Source organism: Squalius cephalus (assembly GCF_949319135.1).
Source record: "Squalius cephalus genome assembly, chromosome: 19".
Lineage (NCBI taxonomy): Eukaryota > Metazoa > Chordata > Actinopteri > Cypriniformes > Leuciscidae > Squalius > Squalius cephalus.
The window spans coordinates 27,243,929-27,264,191 of NC_137140.1; the positions used below are offsets into that span (position 1 = coordinate 27,243,929).

The 20,263-nt window shown below is 37.6% G+C and overlaps 1 protein-coding gene across 3 annotated transcripts; it reads left to right on the plus strand.

Annotated features, from left to right (window-relative positions):
• The first annotated feature begins 541 nt into the window (after nt 1-541).
• ccdc57 (coiled-coil domain containing 57) lies at nt 542-19,097 on the plus strand. Of its 3 annotated transcripts, none has more exons than XM_079851768.1 (20): nt 542-858; nt 1,221-1,679; nt 1,788-1,896; nt 2,634-2,735; nt 4,003-4,160; nt 4,240-4,314; nt 4,566-4,766; nt 5,199-5,357; nt 5,773-5,935; nt 6,196-6,318; nt 7,557-7,734; nt 7,997-8,188; nt 8,398-8,498; nt 8,768-8,968; nt 9,111-9,167; nt 10,458-10,680; nt 11,233-11,375; nt 11,646-11,774; nt 12,338-12,527; nt 18,720-19,097. In XM_079851768.1, exons 2-20 carry the CDS (start codon nt 1,282-1,284, stop codon nt 18,908-18,910), a joined length of 3,093 nt encoding a protein of 1,030 aa, XP_079707894.1. In that variant the 5' UTR covers nt 542-858; nt 1,221-1,281; the 3' UTR covers nt 18,911-19,097. The 3 variants fall into 3 exon arrangements, with proteins under 3 accessions (XP_079707894.1, XP_079707896.1, XP_079707895.1); XM_079851770.1 differs by having other exon boundaries at nt 12,338-12,515; nt 18,726-19,097; XM_079851769.1 differs by having other exon boundaries at nt 12,338-12,515; nt 18,720-19,096.
• Nucleotides 19,098-20,263: the final 1,166 nt, after the last annotated feature.

Consider the following 20,263-nt stretch of genomic DNA (forward strand, 5'->3'; position numbering starts at 1 on the left):
TAGATACAAATTGGAACGTGACAGCATTCAGGTAGAAATCACGTGAACCAGGTGTCTTATTTCCTTTTACGTCAGTTGCTTTTGTACAGCTTTTGTAAGCCTCAGAAAAGTTGCGTCAGACAGGTTTGGAAAAATACTATCCAATGCAAAACTGTCTGAACTTGTCAAGCTATAATTCTGGCTGGAAGGTATCTACATAAGCATAACTGGCGTGTTTACCCTACAAACTATGACACCGTGTCATAGTTTGTAGGGTAAAACGTTTTGTACTATTGTCAGTAACGTTAACTTAGTATACACTAATAACATTGTACTTTGATACCAAATAACAAAGAAGCCTAACTAAAAATGAATCATGACTTCTTATTTAATATAGTCTCGGAAACATTTTATAACTTTACGATAAGCGTGATGCTTTTATGGTGGGAATTACAGTAATTCCAGGAATAGCATCAGCATACTCAGAAGTAAACTCATAATTTCCGCCTTTCAAAGTACGTTAGGCAAATGACGCTCAGTTGTAAAAATGATTCACTCACCCAGTTCAACCCGGTTCAACCCAGTACGCGGATGTTAAAGAGGAAGCGTATTGTTTCTATGGAAACTCATAGTTGTGGTGGCGCCGAGTTATGCTATGCTATTGCTTAGCTGGTTAGCTAAGCTGACCTAAACGTTCAGTACTAAGTATTTAAGACATATTCAGCAGCTTCATTCTAGAGTATTTGTGTATTTTAACTTTCACGCTGTTCCGGTCACCTTTATTTATGACAAAAACATGAAATAGAAGAATATTCGCTGTGCTATGCAAGCTAACCGGAGAAAATACATACATAATATTGGGGTGATATACACATGAAGGTAAACTAAATAACTATTTTAATTTAGTGGAATAGTTTTAATTCTGTTGAAACTGTTTAAAATAACGTGTGTTCGTGAATTTCTGCTTGTTGTTTTGTTTTCATATTGAGCCGTCTGCTAAAAACTGACAGTTCATTGTTTCCACTATTGGAATTTGTTATTCTTGTAGCTGCACGTGAACAAATTTTACGTTAGTTGTTTCATTATTTTCAGATCACAAAGGAAATAACTCGAATTACTGACTGCTAAAGATTTATTGACACACACACACAAGATAATATGATGTGTGACGTTTCATTTAGCATGTTTATTTCAAAATATCCTTTTGATGGGCACTTTGTAATTACTTCTTGTGTCTACAGATTTGCTTAACAGGATGCCAAGTCTTGCAGTGCCCTGTTGTTTAACATCTGCTTCGTAACAATGCAAGAAGCTGTGGACCTGGAGGCCCAGCTGGCTTGTAAAGAAAGAGAATGGAAAGTACTTCAAACTTTGCGGATCCGACAACTGGAGACTGCTCTAAATGAAGCCACATCAGAGCTGTCCACCCAGAGAGAGCGTTTCCTCCGCTTGCGTGATGACTTCAAGTATAATCTATGTGTGTTGGAGGAGAGGGACAAAGAGCTGGAGCGTTATGATGCCTTGGCAGCCCGTGCTCAGACGGAGGACAGTGTCAGGCGAGAAGAGGTCAGTGAGCTGAGGATTGAGATTGCAAAACTGCAGGATGCCTTGGAGGAGCAGCGGAGGTTGAAGGAGGACATAGAAGTGCAATATCAGAAGAGGGGAGTCGAGCATAGAGTCAAATTGGAAAAAGTCCAGAAGTATGACCTTGTTTCTTAGGCTCATCCATGAATGGTTATCCACATTGATTTCTAAATTGATGTTTGTTTTTTTGTGTAATCTTGATGACATTTGTTTTTGCTTTTTAGCATCATGGAGAGCGAGATTCAAAAACTCAGGGAGGAGAATGAAACATTGAGACGGGATCTCCAGCGGCGAATTAGAGAATCTGATGGGGACCTGGCACTGCAGAAACAGGTATGGCTGTCACCCGCAAGATGGTAGACACAATCTTACTGGTGACATCCATTCCTGTTTGTACATTTGTTGTGTTCAAAAAAGCTGAACTATATTTTACTTGACACTGCACAGCACTAATGAAAAAAGACAAACAGTGCAAGATGCAGTGTAATGGCTAAACACGTCTGTCTACACATGAATAAGTGTAACATGCTAAAAACACTGCCACAGAAAGAAACAAAACAAAACATTGACCTCACTAATTGACTAGACATCTATTGTGGGTTGTGGCCCATGCCTAAATGTAAGTTACAAAATCTAAAGCTGGAACATCTTGCCTATTAGGAGTTATGGTGCAGTTTCTGGTCTAAAAATCAATTCACAAAGTGTATTAATGCCAGGACATTGTATGTTATTTAAAGTAAACCCATTGACATAAAAGGATTCCAGCTGGCAGGAGTTTTTAGTCGCTGAGCTGTGTCAAATAATCACTAAAGCAATCCTCACTTCACTCTGTGAAGTAAAATGATAAGGCCGTGAAGGATCACAGATAGTGTTGGTGAACCAAAGCTATTTATGCTGTAGTGCATATAGGTCAGTTCCAAAATAGGTCATTGTTCAGTGTTGTTTGCTTGACACTTGACATTTGAGTGTTGTTTAAGCTCAGTCAAATAAGCGTTTCATAAAACTCTTTATGACTGCAATACTGGCTAAAAGTGTAATTTATATTCAGTGTAAATTTCAATCCACAACAGGAAATGATGGCAGATTTTGACAGTGAAATGAGAAAGCGGGAGCATGAGTTCCATCTGAAGCTGGACGAAATGAACAGTGTGGTTCTCTCTCATGAGCTCAAAGTAAGACCCACATCCCATCAAACCTCTTATAAACTATATGTTAGAGGTCAGGGCTGTTTAGACCAGTGGTTGTCAACCTTTTTGACTCCAAAATTGTACCTTTTGTACTTCTGTTGTAATAATAAATAAAAAATATGGCATTTTATTCTTAGTGCTTTTTAGCATTTCAATTAAGATTGTTAATATAACTAAATTTCATTTATTTTAGAGACACGTCTAGACCCCCTGGAAGTTTGCTAAGGGTCTCCGAGTGTACCCCTGGTTGAGAACCACTGCTTTAGACACTACATGTTCAAAAGTGTGTGGGTAAATTGCAACGTCCACATGAATGATGAATTGGAATCCCGAAGTGACCTAGACCCCAGTCACCAAATGTCAGCGGCTAAACTACTCGTATCTCAGGAATGTCCAAACTTTGTCCTGGACGGCCACTGTCCTTTAGAGTTTAGTTCCAACTTGCTTCAACACACTGCCTGTAAGTTTCTAGTATGCCTAGTAAGACCTTGATTAGCTGGTTCAGAAGTGTTTAATTGGGGTTGGAGCTGAACTCTGCAGGACAGTGGCCCTCCAGGAGCAGGATTGGACACCCCTGTCGTATCTGAATGGGAGCACATTCCCACAGACAGGTTTCAGCTTTTTTTTTGAAAACCTTCCTAGAAGAGTGGAAACTGTTAGGAGCACATATAGGTGTGGTGTTCAGGTATCCACATAATTTTGGCAATATTTATTTATTTATTTGACCTTCATTTAACCCAGAAGTTCTACAGAGTTTAGCTCCAACCCTAATTAAACAGACCTGAACCAGCATTAAGGGGTGCGTCACAATCAGATCCCTAGTTCAGTAGTCAAGTCAATGATCAGTGAGTCAACCTTTTTAAGGGCTGCACTGAAACGTTTACTCCCTGAAAAGTCCCACAATGCACTGTGAAAACCAGGGAGCATCGATGCTCAATATTTTCCTTACTGTCCTTACCAGTGCCTGAATTTGTGTGCACGATATACTGAGTGATTCACGAGCTAGGGGGATGAATGAGACACTCAAGCTCTTCAGACTCCCTAAAAACTTCCAGGCAAGGGTGTTGGAGCTGGTTTGAGCTAAACTCTGCAGGATGTTGGCCCTCCAGGAGCAGGTTTAGACACCATTGAAATATAGGCTTAGTATATCTTAGTCTTATATAGTTGAAAGAAGTATATCTTAGTCTTAGTGATCTTTTGAATGGATCAAACTCATAAACAAATGAGTTTAATTATAATATTAATTGTCCAGGAAAAGCTATTGAGCAAAGAGTTGGGGGTCCATGCCAAAGCTCACAGCCAGGCCACAGAGGCCCTGCAGGCCTCTGAAGAACTTTACCAGCTGGCTCAAAAAGAGATTCAACACAGAGACTGGGACCTAAAGAACACCACTGCAATGAAAGACTCCAGGTAAACTGACACATGCATTCGAAAAAAGTTTTCTATTTCGATTTTTGAATGTAATAAGATCATGATTACTGTTTTACAGGATAAAAGAGCTTGAGGTCAAACTAAAACAAATAGAGAGCAATTATAAAAAAGAGCAAGAAGCCTACAACAGGAAGTAAGTACTACATCTAGAATTTGAGATACCCTGTCATAAAATATCCCCTGTCAAATCCAATAGTTAAACACACAGTAAAAGCAAGTGACGAGCGTTTTTAGATCCTAATGACAAATAAAAAAACACACACACAAAAAAACGATTGAGGTTATGAACTTTTGCTTGGTAGATTAATATTTATAGCTCAGATTAATCTAGGTACTGTAGGCCAGCATGTCTTGCTCTGATGTTTTGAAATATGATATATGCAGGCATGCAGAGCTGGAACGAAGATCTCGGGAGAGAGAGGATGCTCTGGGTCTCATGAGAGAGGCGCACGCCAGGGAGCTTCAAGAAGATAGGGGTAAAATCTCAAAACTGCAGGCCCAACTGGACAGGATGATTCTGGATCAGGCAAGGAAAGAAAAGAGCCATACAGATGACCTCCATCACAGAGACCAGCAGATACAAGAGTAAGACACAGACATGACTATTTATATAAATATTCTGTGGTTCATTTTTACTTGTCAAGCTGCGGTTTGGAGTGCATTTTATCTCATAAAATCACATTATGAGATTATGCATTTTATCACATTAGCCGTGGTTCCTGCTGATGACTAAATTAGTGTAAAAACATTGAGAGGAAATGTGTGGGTGTCTCTGAGAATGGCTTTCTGAGCACAAGGATTATATAACATGTTTAAAATTCAAGGCCTCGAGGTAACAAATGCGACTCATTTTTCTGTGCTTATAATTTAATGTTCATAAATGAAATATTTGAGATTCACAGGTTAAGACAGACAACATGTCTGCTGTTTGACAATATTCAATCGAGAGCCTTAACCTGTGTTTGGTACCACAGTTGTAACCAGATCCAACTTTGAAACTCTTATTTGAAAACAAAGGCTCAGAGTGCAGCTGGAAACAACTCGATCTGGCTGGGATACTTACATCACTCAGGTCTCCAAAGAAAAGGTTGCCACAGATACAGAGCTGCTTTCTGCAGGGGAGAGAGAGGCCAAAGTGAGAGCAGAGCTGGAGAGGTGTAAAGAGGATATAGAGAGGTGAGGGGTCACAAGATGAATAATTGTATACCTTTTGCACAACATTTAAATGAAACTCCATTATACGGTGAGAAATAAAAATGATGCACCAATAATAAAGTTTTAGCCGATAAAATATAGTTTATGTAATGGCCGATGACCAATAAATGTCAGACATGAAAAATCTTTACTATTTTGTCTAAATAAATTAAAAAATAAAACACAAAAAAAACCTAAAATCAGTCATTTTTTCTTTGTCATATCTTTCAAATAAAATGTGTGCATCACAATTATAATGTACACTAATATAATATTATAATGTACACATCTAAATGTAAAAATAGGGGAAATGAACATGCACAATTAAATATCCAATATCAGCCGATACCAATAAATGAAACAAATTACTTAAAAAAGGCAAATGTATTTCTGTCAGGTATAAGCAGCAGGTGTCTAGTGGTCTGCAGAGGGAGCAGGCACTGGAGCAGAAGAGAGTTCAGCTGGAGTTGGACTGGGAGCGGCGCTGTGAGGAGGTGCGTTCTGAGCACTACTTGAGGAGCGAGGAGCTCATCCAAAGCCTTACTCAGGCCAGGGACCAGGTGAGCTTCGGATTGCATAAAATATAATAGTAAAGTAAAATATTCTTTAAAAAATTCAAAATAAAATAATTTCATGAATAAAGGAAGTTTTTATGTAATCTGTAGGTCAGGTCTAGCAAGATATAGTAAATATATACCAGTGTAATGACCTCTATTTTCTTATCAGTTAGTGTCTCCAACAAGCTTTCTGGACTTGATCTTGGTTAGAAGGTTATTTTGTATAAGGAAGTAATGTATTATGCTTGTGTATCTGCCCTAAGAGAAATGCTGAGTTGAGAGAGAAGGAACGGGAGTTGCAGGAGATGGTGGCACTGCTGAAAAGTGTCACTGTAGAGAGAGATCAGGCACTGCATGGAACCAAACCAGCACTAACTGGAATTCAGGTTAGACCACACACAGCTTTCTCTGTTATATCAATTAGAATGATATTTAATACGGCAAAGGAACCAGTTACCATTTAGAATCTGCTTTAGCTTTAAAAAAAAAAAAAAACTTGGTATGATGACAGCTGAAGATCTGGTGGGTATCCTATCCAACAATTCTCTGGGTTTCATGCCAAAGTGTCTGAAGAATAGGGGTCACACAGCATATGAAGCAAGTCATCTGACCCTGAGTTGCCCCAGGAGGGTTGTTTTTGTCTAGTTGCTTAGAAAAGATATCTTAAATTACTATTTAAATAAAACAGCAGGCATTGTCAACGTCTACAGCATTTTTTTAATCTAATACCTTCCCTTCCATTAATTAAATAGAGCTATAGAGGGTATCCACTTGGTGCAATGGTCACACTTTAGATTAGGGTCCAATTCTCACTATTAACTAACTATTAATTACAACTTTTGCCTCAATAAACTCCTAACTCCTGCTTATTACTAGTTAGTAAGGTAGTTGTTAAGTTTAGGTATTGGGTTGGTTAAGGGATGCAGAATATTGTGTGCAGAATAAGGCATTACTATGTGCTTTATAAGTACTAATAAACAGCCAATATCCTAGTAATATGCATGCCAATAAGCAAATAGTTAATAGTGACAATTGGACCCTAAACTAAAGGTTTACTGGTGCAATTCTATTACAGCTATTCTGAAGTGGCATGTCATATGTAGCTGAGAATAAAGAGTTCTGTGGTTGTTCATATCTGCCCTGTCAGCTGTTTGATAGGTCATTTATCTTGAAACATTTAAGAGACTTTAAATAGCATGTCAGCAGAAGATGCTTGACCACTTACAGAATGTTTCTTTGAAAGTTCACAGTCTCCCTGGTCATTATGAAAGGAAAGGTTATATCGCATAGCACCACGTATCCATACATTCCGCACAGCATAACTAGTCTTATGTATCAGCACTTGAAATTGCCAGCTGGCTTTTTTTTTTCTGGCGACCATAGCCTGACTGTAAAATAATACATGTTTTTTAGCACAGATATTATTATGTTTGTGGAGTGAGTTCAGTCCTGTAATAACTTGTTGACTGATTGAAAATTCAGATCTTTAAAAGTCTGTCAGCACGCACAATATCTTGCCTCCACCTAGTGGTAGCTAATTGGCTTATTATACCATCATCTGATTGTTTCACGACTGCTTCTCTCTGTCTTACATAACATAAAACAATGTGAACTTTTTCAACAGGCATCTGCAGTAGACAGCAGCAGTTTCCCATCAGAAGAGATCAGGAGACTCCAGCAGCAGAACAGCAGTCTTAGAGCAGTGGTGACTGAAATGAGGAAAGAGATGGAGAACTTGAGCAAGCAGATGCCTATAGCTCAGAGTCATAACCAGGCCACAAATCCAGAGGTCAGCTCTGCAGGTACAAGCGGTCATCACAGCAAAAAGGAAATAAAAGACACTTAAGAATATTTTTTAATTAAATGTTAAATGTAACAGAAAATTATTTTTGATTCAAGTTTGTAAAACCAAGCATAAATCACTTACGTTAATGTACTTGCAATGGAAATCACAGTATCCTCCTGCCATGGATATTGCAAGTAGTGCTTAAATTGTATAACTCGCATTATTGTTAGGACATTTAACCTCTACCCTGTTGAATGACAGTGATTTGTCTGTTTCAGGGACTACAGACTACAGTCAGGCTTTGGAGAAAGAGATTCAGGAGCTTAAGGCCAAATGTCGTAGTCTTGAGGAGCGGCTGGAGGAGTCTTCCAAGACAGTCAATACTGCCAGCAATCCTTCCCTCGCATTCCCTGTTTCCCCTGACAATGCATACCTTCAAAACCATATTAGATCACTTAATGAGACCATAGGTAATTTAAAAAATATGAGCTCACACCTTCATCAAACATGATCTGTAATGTAATACTGTGGTTTGGGGATTTTTGATTCTTTTAAAAAAAGTGTCTTCTGTGCTTGTGTCTTTTGGAGCACAAGAGGTAAAGATGGAGTGAGATCTTGGTAGGAGCACTGCACTGTGTTTTAAAGAAGGGTTTTTTTTTGTTTGTTTTTTTTTTTGCAGGTGGGCTACGAGTGGAGAAAGTAGCCAGTGCCGCTGCTCTAAAGAAACAGGAAGTGAGACTGGCTCATTTGGAGTCTGCTGTGGAACAGCTTACCCAGCAGGTAATTATTTTAGCCCAACTTACCCCAAGCATCCAATAATTAACAGACCATAATATTATGTAATTTTTGTTTAGATGGAAACACTTTTAACAGATAACACACTTACCAGTTAATTCAGTGCTTAGATTTAGTGGCAGTATACGTGATGCGCCACCTCTAGTTGCTTTTTGTGTGTTCTTCAATGGCATATCATGATCAATCACAGGCAGAGTTGGCTATTTTGAATATATACTGTACTGTATATATGATTATATTTCTCTTTCCTTCAGTGTCACTCAAAACACATGGAGAATGAGAGCTTACGTCTAGAGCTGGCCAATCACAAGAGGGCAGCAGCAGCTCAAGAAGTGAGGCTTAAGCAAAGAGTGGAAGCTACTGAACTGGAGGTTAATGAAGTGAGACGGGAAGCAGAAGAGTACCAAAAAGGCAGTTTGCTCCACAACCTGGAGTCTGTTGCCCTTGGAAACCAGGCAAGTTTTAAGTATATAGAATAATACTTCATAATAAATGCAAGTAAAGACATGATATTTTCTGCTTTAAAGAAACAAAATGATTAATATATTTTCCTAATTACAATTTATCTTTATTAAACTACAATATATTTGTTACCAGGTGTCAGCACTGAAGGTTGACCTTGCAAGCAGAAGAGAGACCATTGTCCTTAATCAGGTACAGCACTTCAGTGCACCATGATATACTGTATGTTTAATAATATAATATGCACCATAAAAAGGCTTTATATTACAATCACTGTTTAAATTTGTCCTCCTACCTTTTAAGAAATAATCTTAAGAATTAAGAAATTTGTTTTGTTTGCTTGTGGTGCAAAATAAATAAATAAATTATGCCCGGGTTGATAAAACTATGGAGCCCCATTTATTTGCCCCATATATATATATGTACTGTTAGAGGGTAACAGTTTAGGACCCAAGGACCAGATGTTTGAAAGAAGATCCGTAGTCAGAATTATAATAAATTGAAGAAAAGTTTTACTGAAGATAGTTTGCAGTTTCATCAGCAGAAGTCAGCTTCAAGACAAGTTTGTAGCCCGCCCCGCTTACAGTTACAAAGATCACAGCAGTTATACCCTACACCAAGGTCTAAGCTACGTCCTTGCTTCAGGTTGCAGTTTCTGATTGGCTAAGAAATAGATAAACAGTAATTTTTCAAACATATACAAATAGACAGAAGCATATCTCCATCGATTAGGCAGCTGACACTCGGACCCTGAAGTTAGGCACGTCGTGACCTTTCATGTCCAGAACAACAACTCAGTCAATCTCCAATAACGCCAGTGGTTCCTTAACCTGTAACCAAGAAGACTAACACACACACTGACACACAGCTTTTCCAAGGCTGGTTTTGGCCAGGCTCTAACTATAAACAGGAGAGTCCTCTCAAAACATCAAGATAATGCATTCTTTCTCTCAAGGAGAGCTACACTTAATCTTAATCTATTGGCTTCAATGACCCCTATGTGTTTTAACACGTTGAAGACCTTTCTCAAACACAAAACAAGTCCCTATTTCATTTCTGGAAGCCGGGCTAAATAAGCAAGCACTGTTACTGCATTCAGATATCAAATACAGACATTAAAGAATACATGAAAAGAACATTTCAGTAATCACACTGGTAACTTCTATAACAAAGTAAAATCTCCAGAGAAGTCATTCAACTCATTTGATATTTAGAAGGAAAAATATTGATTAATACCTTGATTATATTCACTCATTACATATACATTGAAGCAGCAGTGGATTCCAATCCACCCTCTTCAGTACATATACGTGTGTTTGTCCACGTGACGTGCGGGGCTCTGCATTTAAGCAGAATCCGTTGCCAACCGGTTGTATCTGCAGTTAGGACTACTGTCCAAACAGTATTGTCAGTGTATATATTACTGACATGAAAAGTATTTTCTATGGTTACCTAAACAACAATGTCTGTCTGGTATTTAAGAGTGAGATGGTAAAGCAGCTTCAGGAGGAGAACTTGTCCCTGCGACAGCAGCTTCTGTTGCTGCAGAGTTCAGCCAGAGGGGGCGCCATGGGTGATGTTGCTCTGCTGCAGTCAAAGCTCAAACAGGCTGCACGCTTGATCTCCGGCCTCAGTCAGGACAAACGGCAACTCATTGAAATGGGCAACAGGCTCCGGGCTCAGCTGATTGAAGCAGGACTGGAGGGTTGGTATTGGTTTTGAAGTGTACTATTTGATTTCAGTAGTATTCTCTTCCAGAGTGAATTATGTAAGGAATTATCTCTGGCTCAAGAGGAATATAAAGAACCCTCTTCTGTTATTTTGTAAAAGGGCACATGGGGTTAATTCCTATAATTCACCTCTCATTGTTATGCTGGTGCCCCATCACAATGGGTTGATCCATGTTTGTACCAAGGGATTAAAGAAGCCTTTTGATTCTCAATAGAGCCCAATGCTTGTTCCGGAAATTCTCCATGCTTTGTGTGTTTTGCCTTGCTTCAAAACGGTTTGTTATACAACTTTTTGAGAGTCATTTATTGGCAAATCGACACTGAATATCAACAACACATTTAAAAATGTTTACTTCCTTCGTCCCCATTTTAATATGTCCATACTTTATATTTAAGTTATTAAAATTGCCTAAATGGACATCAGGGATGCAAACGATACCTTTATGTAAAATGTAACATTTTTAATTCAAAATGTGCCCTTTAAAGCCTTCCCATGTTGTTATAGAAATTATTTTCTTTTTTCTTAGTTTCACGACACTCAAAGATCATTCTCAAACCAAACGATCCTGAACACAGCTTGGAAAAAGACTCCTCTCAAACCGAGCATGGGGTGCAGCCAAAGAGCCGCTTATCTACCCTGGAACAGCTACAGTACCAGCTAACCACTCAGGTGACTTAGGCAGGAGAGGGACTTTAGTCAAAGCATGTTCACTGTATTGATACAGAGAATATATTTCATCATATTAATCAGTTTGGCCTGTGCAAATGTACTGAGCTGAAGATTTAGACACAGATTTTATGCAATGCTATTCTAAGTCAAGGCCACTGGAGCATGGCAAGGGTCAGCGATCACTCCATTGTCAGATGCATGAAGACATGTGGTTGATTATGATAACACAAGAATGAAATTGAATTATATTTGTTTTGAATCTTACTCTAGGAGCTACAATATGCACAGAGAGATCAGAGTAAGAAAACGGCGATTATTGTCCGTCCTCAGTTCTCTGAGGGTGAGAGCTCAGATAAACACAGAACCACCAACCCATGGGAGCCACCAGTCAGAGTCCAGGTACTATGACTTCACCACCCCATAAATATATTTTACACATATTCAAAAGTTTAGTGTCTGTGCATTTAAAAAAAAGAGTTGTATTCAGCGAGGATGCATGAAATTGATCAAAAGTGATATCTTCTATTCAAATAAATTCTATTCATCAAAGAATCCTGAAATTTTTTTATCAGTTTCCTCCAAAATATTAAGCATCAAAATGGTTTTCAATATTGATAATAACAAGAAGTACTTCTTTAGCAGCAAATCAGCATTAGAATGATTTCTGAAGAATCGTGGGACACTGAAGACGGGAGTAATGATGCTGAAAGTTCAGCTTTACATTTTAAAATATATTAAATTAGAAAATAGTTACTTTAAATTCTAATAGTATTCCACTATATTACTGTTTTTACTGCATTTTGTATCAAATTAATGCAGCCTTGGTGATCATTAAACTTGAAAAAATCGTACCAACCCTAAACCTTTGAAAGGTATTTATGTGATTTTATTTGGTGTAAACAGAGTGAATCTATTGTTGTAGTTTCAATGTTTTAATTCTTTTTGTCTGTTCCTTCCTCAAGTCTATGGGTAGTAAAGAAAACACTCCGCCACAACCTGAAGCTCTGGTACGACTGCCCGGGTCATCCCAGATTCTGCTGTCATCTACGGGGACCGATGATTCCCTAAAGGATGTGTGGAAAATGTTGGATCGAGGTTTGAGTTCCTCTCTGTTTTCTCCAAGTGACAGTGAGGACAAAGGTGAGCAGAAAAGTAATAAATGACTTCAATCGTCAGAGCATTTATATTCAAACTTATAATTGTTGTAGAGTGCGTGCTATTTTGATGACTTCAAAGGATGTTTAAGTACTAGTCAGTAAGCTAAAACATGATTAAGCAACTTCCTTTAACTTTATCTCACTTAGTGACTGTTTAGCAATGTTGAATGTGTGAATAGATAACTGCACACGTTTCTCTGTGTCTGAAATTTTATCTCTTGATTTGTCAAGGGAAAGGATCAGAATTGCTTTTGTGAATTTGGGGAATGATGACAGAGCTGCATGATTGGATTTAAGGTTGCCAAATCTATGGAGATAATGCTGATAAGACCATTGAGCCATTTGATTTTTTTTTTTTTTTTTTTTTATCAGTCAGATCAGTTTTACACTTGTCTCTTTTATGACATTGTCATTTACTGGCATGAAATAATGCCTTGTAATGAATGAATGAGAATGAGAATGAATTTTGAATGAGAATGGCCTATACAGGCATATTATCTAATATCTTTAGTTCTCTTTGGACATTTCGTCTTGCACTAACTTTCTTTAAATTATGGCCCTTGAAGGCAGCAACACATCATGATGTTACATCAGTTTCATCAGACAGCTGATGAAGCCATTTAGATTTGCAAAATGTATTCAGTAATTTGAATACAAAGGTCAGTTGCTTTGAATAAAAATATACAAGAGATGACTTTCACCTCTATGTACCTTGGGCCAACATTTGCATCATTTGAAAACCTTGGCATAGAAAAAGGTCAGGTACTTGCAATGCTGACTGATGCTCTGTATGTCTAGGGTTCAGACTAATGTACTCTGTAATAAGCCATCAGCCCAGGCCAGGTGTAGTATCAGCGTTGCTTCATAGTACATCATTTGGTCCAAATATCAAATGATATTTACTTAGCATTTCAGCATCAGTCACACGCACAAGTGAAGAGTTTTAATTTTGCTCTGTCAGAAAGATACAGAGATATACAGATGCTAACATCTGAATACAAGTGCCATTTACCACTTTTTGGGTCAGTGACTAATAAAGATATCTGAGAAGAAAATTTTAATTTAAACCATGTACAATGTACCATGGTTTTAGGAATGTATCTTTGTATTCACCTTGGTGTCACATCAACAATTCAACAATCTTGAATGCTCTAAATATTTAATGTGGTTTAATCAAGTAAAATGTACAAAAAATGTTTTCAAAATATGCTTTTTCTTAAAAAGGTCAAATATTGTAAGAAGTTTAATCTTTTAATTTCAAAATGACTTAATTCAGAAAAGAAATGGAAAAGATGTTTATCATATAAAAATTGTATTCATATTTCATTATACATATATTTTTTAATAATTTCATAGATCCAGATAAATTGCCATTATCCATGTTTCCATCCACCTATTTTGTGCACATTTTTTGGTTATTGCATTAAAAACGCTCAATGAAAACGCTAAGATGCACATACATTCTAAAAAATGTGCTTAAAAAAACTAATGGGTGGGAGACATATAAGCCTGAAAAAAGTATTTATTTTTTACTTCAAATATTAGGCATAAAAAATATTGAGTTGTGTTGTACTGACTCTTGCATTTCCCACAATATATGTGGTCTTTTAGATTTTGTATTTGAAATTGGATTTATTCACCAATTTGTTGCATTCGTGCCTAAAATTGTCATATGGTGTGACATAAAAATTATTCTATATAAAATGAAAATGGGATATACTCTCCCTAAGTAACTAACTTCAACATAAATTGTTTTCATTACTATCTTAAGATTTAACATTTCTTTTGTGCAGATTCATTAGATTTTGTATTGTTTTTCTAAACCATCATGCAAAGTAAGTCATCTCTCCTCAGCCTTTCCAGATATTTTAGATTAATTATGTTAAACCCGGTTATAAATCTATAAAAATGCTTGTGACTCTTGCTGATACTATTTCTCTTGTGTTCCGTTGACTTTTTTATGATTTATAATTAAGAAAGTATTTTTACTGGCACAATTCTGAATGTCACACCAAATTATATAGTGTCACGCTATATGATGAACTGCACCACTCCACAATTTGTCAATGCAAAAAACTGTATTTTATTTGCATTCAACATTCAATTAATTCAATTCAGTTAACATTAATCAAAAAACATACTAACATTGTTTTAAAACTTTTAAAACGTTAAGAAACTCAAATACGCTCACCTAAAGGATTATTAGGAACACCTGTTCAATTTCTCATTAATGCAATTATCTAATCAACCAATCACATGGCAGTTGCTTCAATGCATTTAGGGGTGTGGTCCTGGTCAAGAAAGTCTCCTGAACTCCAAACTGAATGTCAGAATGGGAAAGAAAGGTGATTTAAGCAATTTTGAGCGTGGCATGGTTGTTGGTGCCAGACGGGCCGGTCTGAGTATTTCACAATCTGCTCAGTTACTGGGATTTTCACGCACAACCATTTCTAGGGTTTACAAAGAATGGTGTGAAAAGGGAAAAACATCCAGTATGCGGCAGTCCTGTGGGCGAAGATGCCTTGTTGATGCTAGAGGTCAGAGGAGAATGGGCCGACTGATTCAAGCTGATAGAAGAGCAACTTTGACTGAAATAACCACTCGTTACAACCGAGGTATGCAGCAAAGCACTTGTGAAGCCACAACACGCACAACCTTGAGGCGGATGGGCTACAACAGCAGAAGACCCCACCGGGTACCACTCATCTCCACTACAAATAGGAAAAAGAGGCTACAATTTGCACAAGCTCATCAAAATTGGACAGTTGAAGACTGGAAAAATGTTGCCTGGTCTGATGAGTCTCGATTTCTGTTGAGACATTCAGATGGTAGAGTCAGAATTTGGCATAAACTGAATTAAAACATGGATCCATCATCCCTTGTTACCACTGTGCAGGCTGGTGGTGGTGGTGTACTGGTTTTCTTGGCACACTTTAAGCCCCTTAGTGCCAATTGGAGATCGTTTAAATGCCACGGCCTACCTGAGCATTGTTTCTGACCATGTCCATCCCTTTATGACCACCATGTACCCATCCTCTGATGGCTACTTCCAGCAGGATAATGCACCATGTCACAAAGCTCGAATCATTTGAAATTGGTTTCTTGAACATGACAATGAGTTCACTGTACTAAAATGGCCCCCACAGTCACCAGATCTCAACCCAATAGAGCATCTTTGGGATGTGGTGGAACGGGAGCTTCATGCCCTGGATGTGCATCCCACAAATCTCCATCAACTGCAAGATGCTATCCTATCAATATGGGCCAACATTTCTAAAGAATGCTTTCAGCACCTTGTTGAATCAATGCCACGTAGAATTAAGGCAGTTCTGAAGGCGAAAGGGGGTCAAACACAGTATTAGTATGGTGTTCCTAATAATCCTTTAGGTGAGTGTATGAGTAAATCAAACACCATCTCACGTCAAGAGCATTAAATTAAGTATAAAATTTAAAAGAAATACATTAATTGTATAGGTAATTTAATGTTCACTATTAAACATTCACTATTATCATTGAATATGTTTTGAATAGTTATTTATTTATCATTAAAAAACGTGTATGTAATATTGTGTGACAAATATATCATATGGTGTGACTTAGAAAAACAGTCACACCATATGATACAGTGTCACACCATATGACATTTTGTTCAGTTAAGATAATCTCTTGGTTAACTAAAAACAGCTAGCTTATACTTAGCATGTAAATTGCCACATGGCAGGAATGATTTTTAAGAATTAATAAGTAAAATTCGTATAAAAGTGTTTCATTTTTATGTAAATAATGTCACACCATAAGACACAAAACACTGACCACTAGTGAGCATATCAGATACAGAGCTTTTTAATTAAAAATTAAAAAGCCAGAACTCAACTCTTGACCTTGCAAACCACTCCAGAGATGGCACTGCAACTTCCTGGTTGAGTGTGGACCTCTTCATCATAATGATGTCCAAATTATTGCCCGTTCAAAATATAGATTGCAGTGTCACACCATATGACGCCCATTTTACGGACAAAATGTATTTGGCCAGAACTTGCTTTAAAATCATACACAGACATCAACACTTTCTGTGTCTGTTGAAATGGCCTAATTCTGTTACTTAAACTGTAAATCTATCAATTATTTATACTTTGCTGATATATATTGTCATATTAGTAAGGTCACACATATCCCGGACAGTCACACCACATGACAATTTTGATGTTTAGATAAAAATTTGAAGTAGAGGTCTTTATACACCAACTACAGCTATGGTATGCTGTAATAATATCTTGTCAGAGGAACAACATGAAGATATATATTTTTAACAAATACCCATTTTTATTAGGTTATGACATCATGGACAGGTAGAATTGCATGTCATGTCTCCCACCCTAATGCACTTGTTTTTTTTCAATAAGAAGACATGCATAAACCATGATGGAAACCCATTTTGAAGCGCAACAAACTTTAAATTTAAAATCCCTTGAAGCACAACAAAACATTTATGTGACTTTGCCACAACAGAGGATGTGATTGGATAACGACTAACCATTGGTCATTCTGAAATGACTGAGCCAAAGTCTGTCATCAGAAGGGTTGGGTAAAATTACCTCTTAAAGGGGACATATCATGCTAAATGCACTTTTTTAGCCCTTAAATGCATTTTGTTGTATATTTGGAGTGTTTAGAAGTACAGAAAAGATGAAATTATTCTCTTCAGGTGCTTCGTTGATATCTTTATATTCTGTTTTGGTCATATTTTTCAACCTGTTCCGATTTTTCTGTTATCTATGACGTTTTGTGAACTATCACGTCACAGTATTTGCAGCGGAACTGCCAAATAAGGACATTGACTTCCAGCCCAACACTTCGAGCAATCCGCCATTATTATTTCTCGCTGCAATTTTGTAGTCCAAGCTAAAGGATGCAGAAGTTACGAGAAGGTAAGTTAAAATGATCGGTTGTTGGATGTAGTAACCCACACGCTTCATTACACCGTCTAATGTAGATGAACTGCCGCGCTTGTGGCGCATGTTTAACTGAAAGAACGAGCAGAGAGAGAGAGACCCGGTCGCGCGCACGCACTCTCTCTCGGAGCCCGGCGAAAGTGTAAACAAGACATCACCGTCTCCAAACTAGACGCTGTCTTGCTCTCTCTCCCTCGCACATATTAATCAAAATAAATCGACACGGTGGTAAAAGGTCGGAAGACCAAAGTTTCATGTGTAAATACAGTAACACACCATTGCGATACATCCATATGAAGACGTTGTTCTGCAGGTTCGTCGTCTTCATTTTCATTTCGCTCCGGCTCCAACTCTGGCTCGAACATCTAAGGCTGGCTGGACAAGTCTTCCGTTGTTGACATTTTGTTAATAACGTGTGAATAAAAAGTTTCTGTGCCGCTAGATAATCCTATCTCTGCTATCAGACTACAAAAATGGCCGAACGGGGTGGAGTTGAACCTCTGCAACCTGGAGAGGGGGCGGGTTATGAAGTGTCTCAATTGTATTTAAAGAGACCGCACCAAAACGAGTTGCTCTCGGAAGCACCTTAGAAAAGGGGTAAAAAAGGGGCCCGTGGAGCTATAATAATGAGGAATTCAGACCCAAGCATTGCAGTTCCGCTTTATATAGACCACAAATGTATGATTTATATGTAAAAAGGAACAATTTAAAAGCATGATATGTCTCCTTTAAACGATTGCGTTCCCAAACACGAGGTATTTAAATGCAAGAACATGCGTGTTTGTTGTGTTTCGTCTGCGCGCTCTGAGGCGCAAATCATTTATGATGTAGGAAAAAAAAGTCATAGTGGCTTCCCCGATTTCAGCAAATTTAATTTTTATTACCGGATATTTTGCACTAATTTCCGAGGAAGTGATCATTTTGTTCTCTTGAACGCATGGGGTGGCATTTATTCACAAATGTTTCATGAGATATTCCAATTTTACGCATAAGATAAATTCACAACTTTGGATGGAACAGCTACGGATGGAAAATGAACCTTGTTCATTTACAGAATGTTCTTTTAAGTATTCTTCTCTCAAGTGCTTTACTCAAGGTCACATTAGTGATGCTTCATGGCTTCAGGGATCAAACCAGTAACTTTTTGATTAGTAGTACTGAATTTCAGCCACTATTCTACATGGATTTACATTTTTAAATGAAAAATTTAAACTCTTATCGTATTGTGCTCTCAGGTATAGTGTCTACGGCAAACGGAGGACACCCAGATATTACTCAGCCTCCTACTCCACTGGTCAGCGTGGAGGGCACTAAAGCTTCTCTCCAGGAAAAGAAGAAACAAAGTCGTACAACATTTGTACCTGCTAAAAAGACACGTCCTGCTGGAAATCGGGGCAAGATTCGAAATTACAACAACAAAGACTGAAAAAAAGGGCGACCCTGTTTGAAGGATTATCCTATTTGAAATGCTGTATTTTTATTTGTTCACTTTGCATCATGCTTTCTTTTTATTTATTTTGTTACATTTGTAAATGTTCTAATAAATTATTGCATAATTGACCAATATTCATGCAAGTCTTTTTATAATGAGCAGAAACACCAACAAGGATTTTTAAAAAATCCAATCCCAGGAACATGTGGTCTGGTCAGGGTTCCTACACAGTTTGGGAAAAGTATGGAATTTGAGTCATTTCCAGGTCTTGATAAGTATGGTAAACGAAAACAGTTTACATTTCCTATTCAGCTTTCTAAAATATTAAATTGTGAATTTCTGAAAACTTTATCATACAAGCAGAGTTTTTATGACAGAAGTTTGATTGTCAAAACACGACTGAATGAATTCAAGACGCATATTTTCATTACACAAAACTGTCTTTACCAAAAGTGAGTCTCTTTTGAACTTCACTAAAAGAATGATTTCTCAAATGTCACTCAAACCAGCAACACATAAAGGAGCAAACCATCATCTAAATCAGACTGCACTTTGCTGTTTGGTGATCTTGCAACATTAAACCACATTTACAGTATCAAACTGATGTGTCAGAGGTGAATATATGAAGGTTATGCATTTTTTTAGGTTTCTTCTCATCATGTAAGCACATTATCAATTTGAGAAAACCAATGGAAACTATATACCAAATAGAATGCTGAAAATAAGGTTTGTTGAAATTTGGTATGGAATTTTGAAATGGAAAATGTGTAGGAACCCTGTCTGATTATACCAATAATGTAATTTTAACTTATCAATAAACATTTAAATCTGAACATCTGGTGAGTGAGAGATACAGATTTATAATCCCCCCTTTAGAACAATTATGTTGTCAGATAGGACTCAGAATAGCATTGGTATTTTAGTGGTATTTTTATAATTTGATTTATACAATGACACTTCACATTCAGTGTAATGTGTGTTTTTGTTAACTTTCAGTAGCCCCTGTCCTGCCCCTCATAATGACATCACATCCGCAGCAGGTGTAGGATTCCACTCCTCCCATCGTATTGTCCTGACATCACCCTATCTCCTAGCAACACCCTTGCATTCATTCTGATTGGCTCGTTCTACACACCTTCGCTCACTGATTGGTGAATTTCTTTTTACTGGCAACCGTCAAAATGTTATGCCCCGTGTCTCTCACGTGTCTCAAGAGCTCAACAGCGCCACCATTAGACAACGCTGCCATCATGTCGTTACCTCTGCATCTCACCAAAAGTTAAGATATATTAGACATTAACATTAACAATGTACGCAGAATTTTTTTTCCCAGAATTTTTTTTTTTT

Coding starts and splice junctions, on each gene's coding strand:
- ccdc57 (XM_079851768.1), top strand. CDS start 1,282: ATGCAAGAAGCTGTGGACCTGGAGGCCCAGCTGGCTTGTAAAGAAAGA. Junction 1,680..1,787: donor AAATTGGAAAAAGTCCAGAA/GTATGACCTTGT, acceptor TTTGCTTTTTAG/CATCATGGAGAGCGAGATTC. Junction 8,969..9,110: donor CTGTTGCCCTTGGAAACCAG/GCAAGTTTTAAG, acceptor ATTTGTTACCAG/GTGTCAGCACTGAAGGTTGA.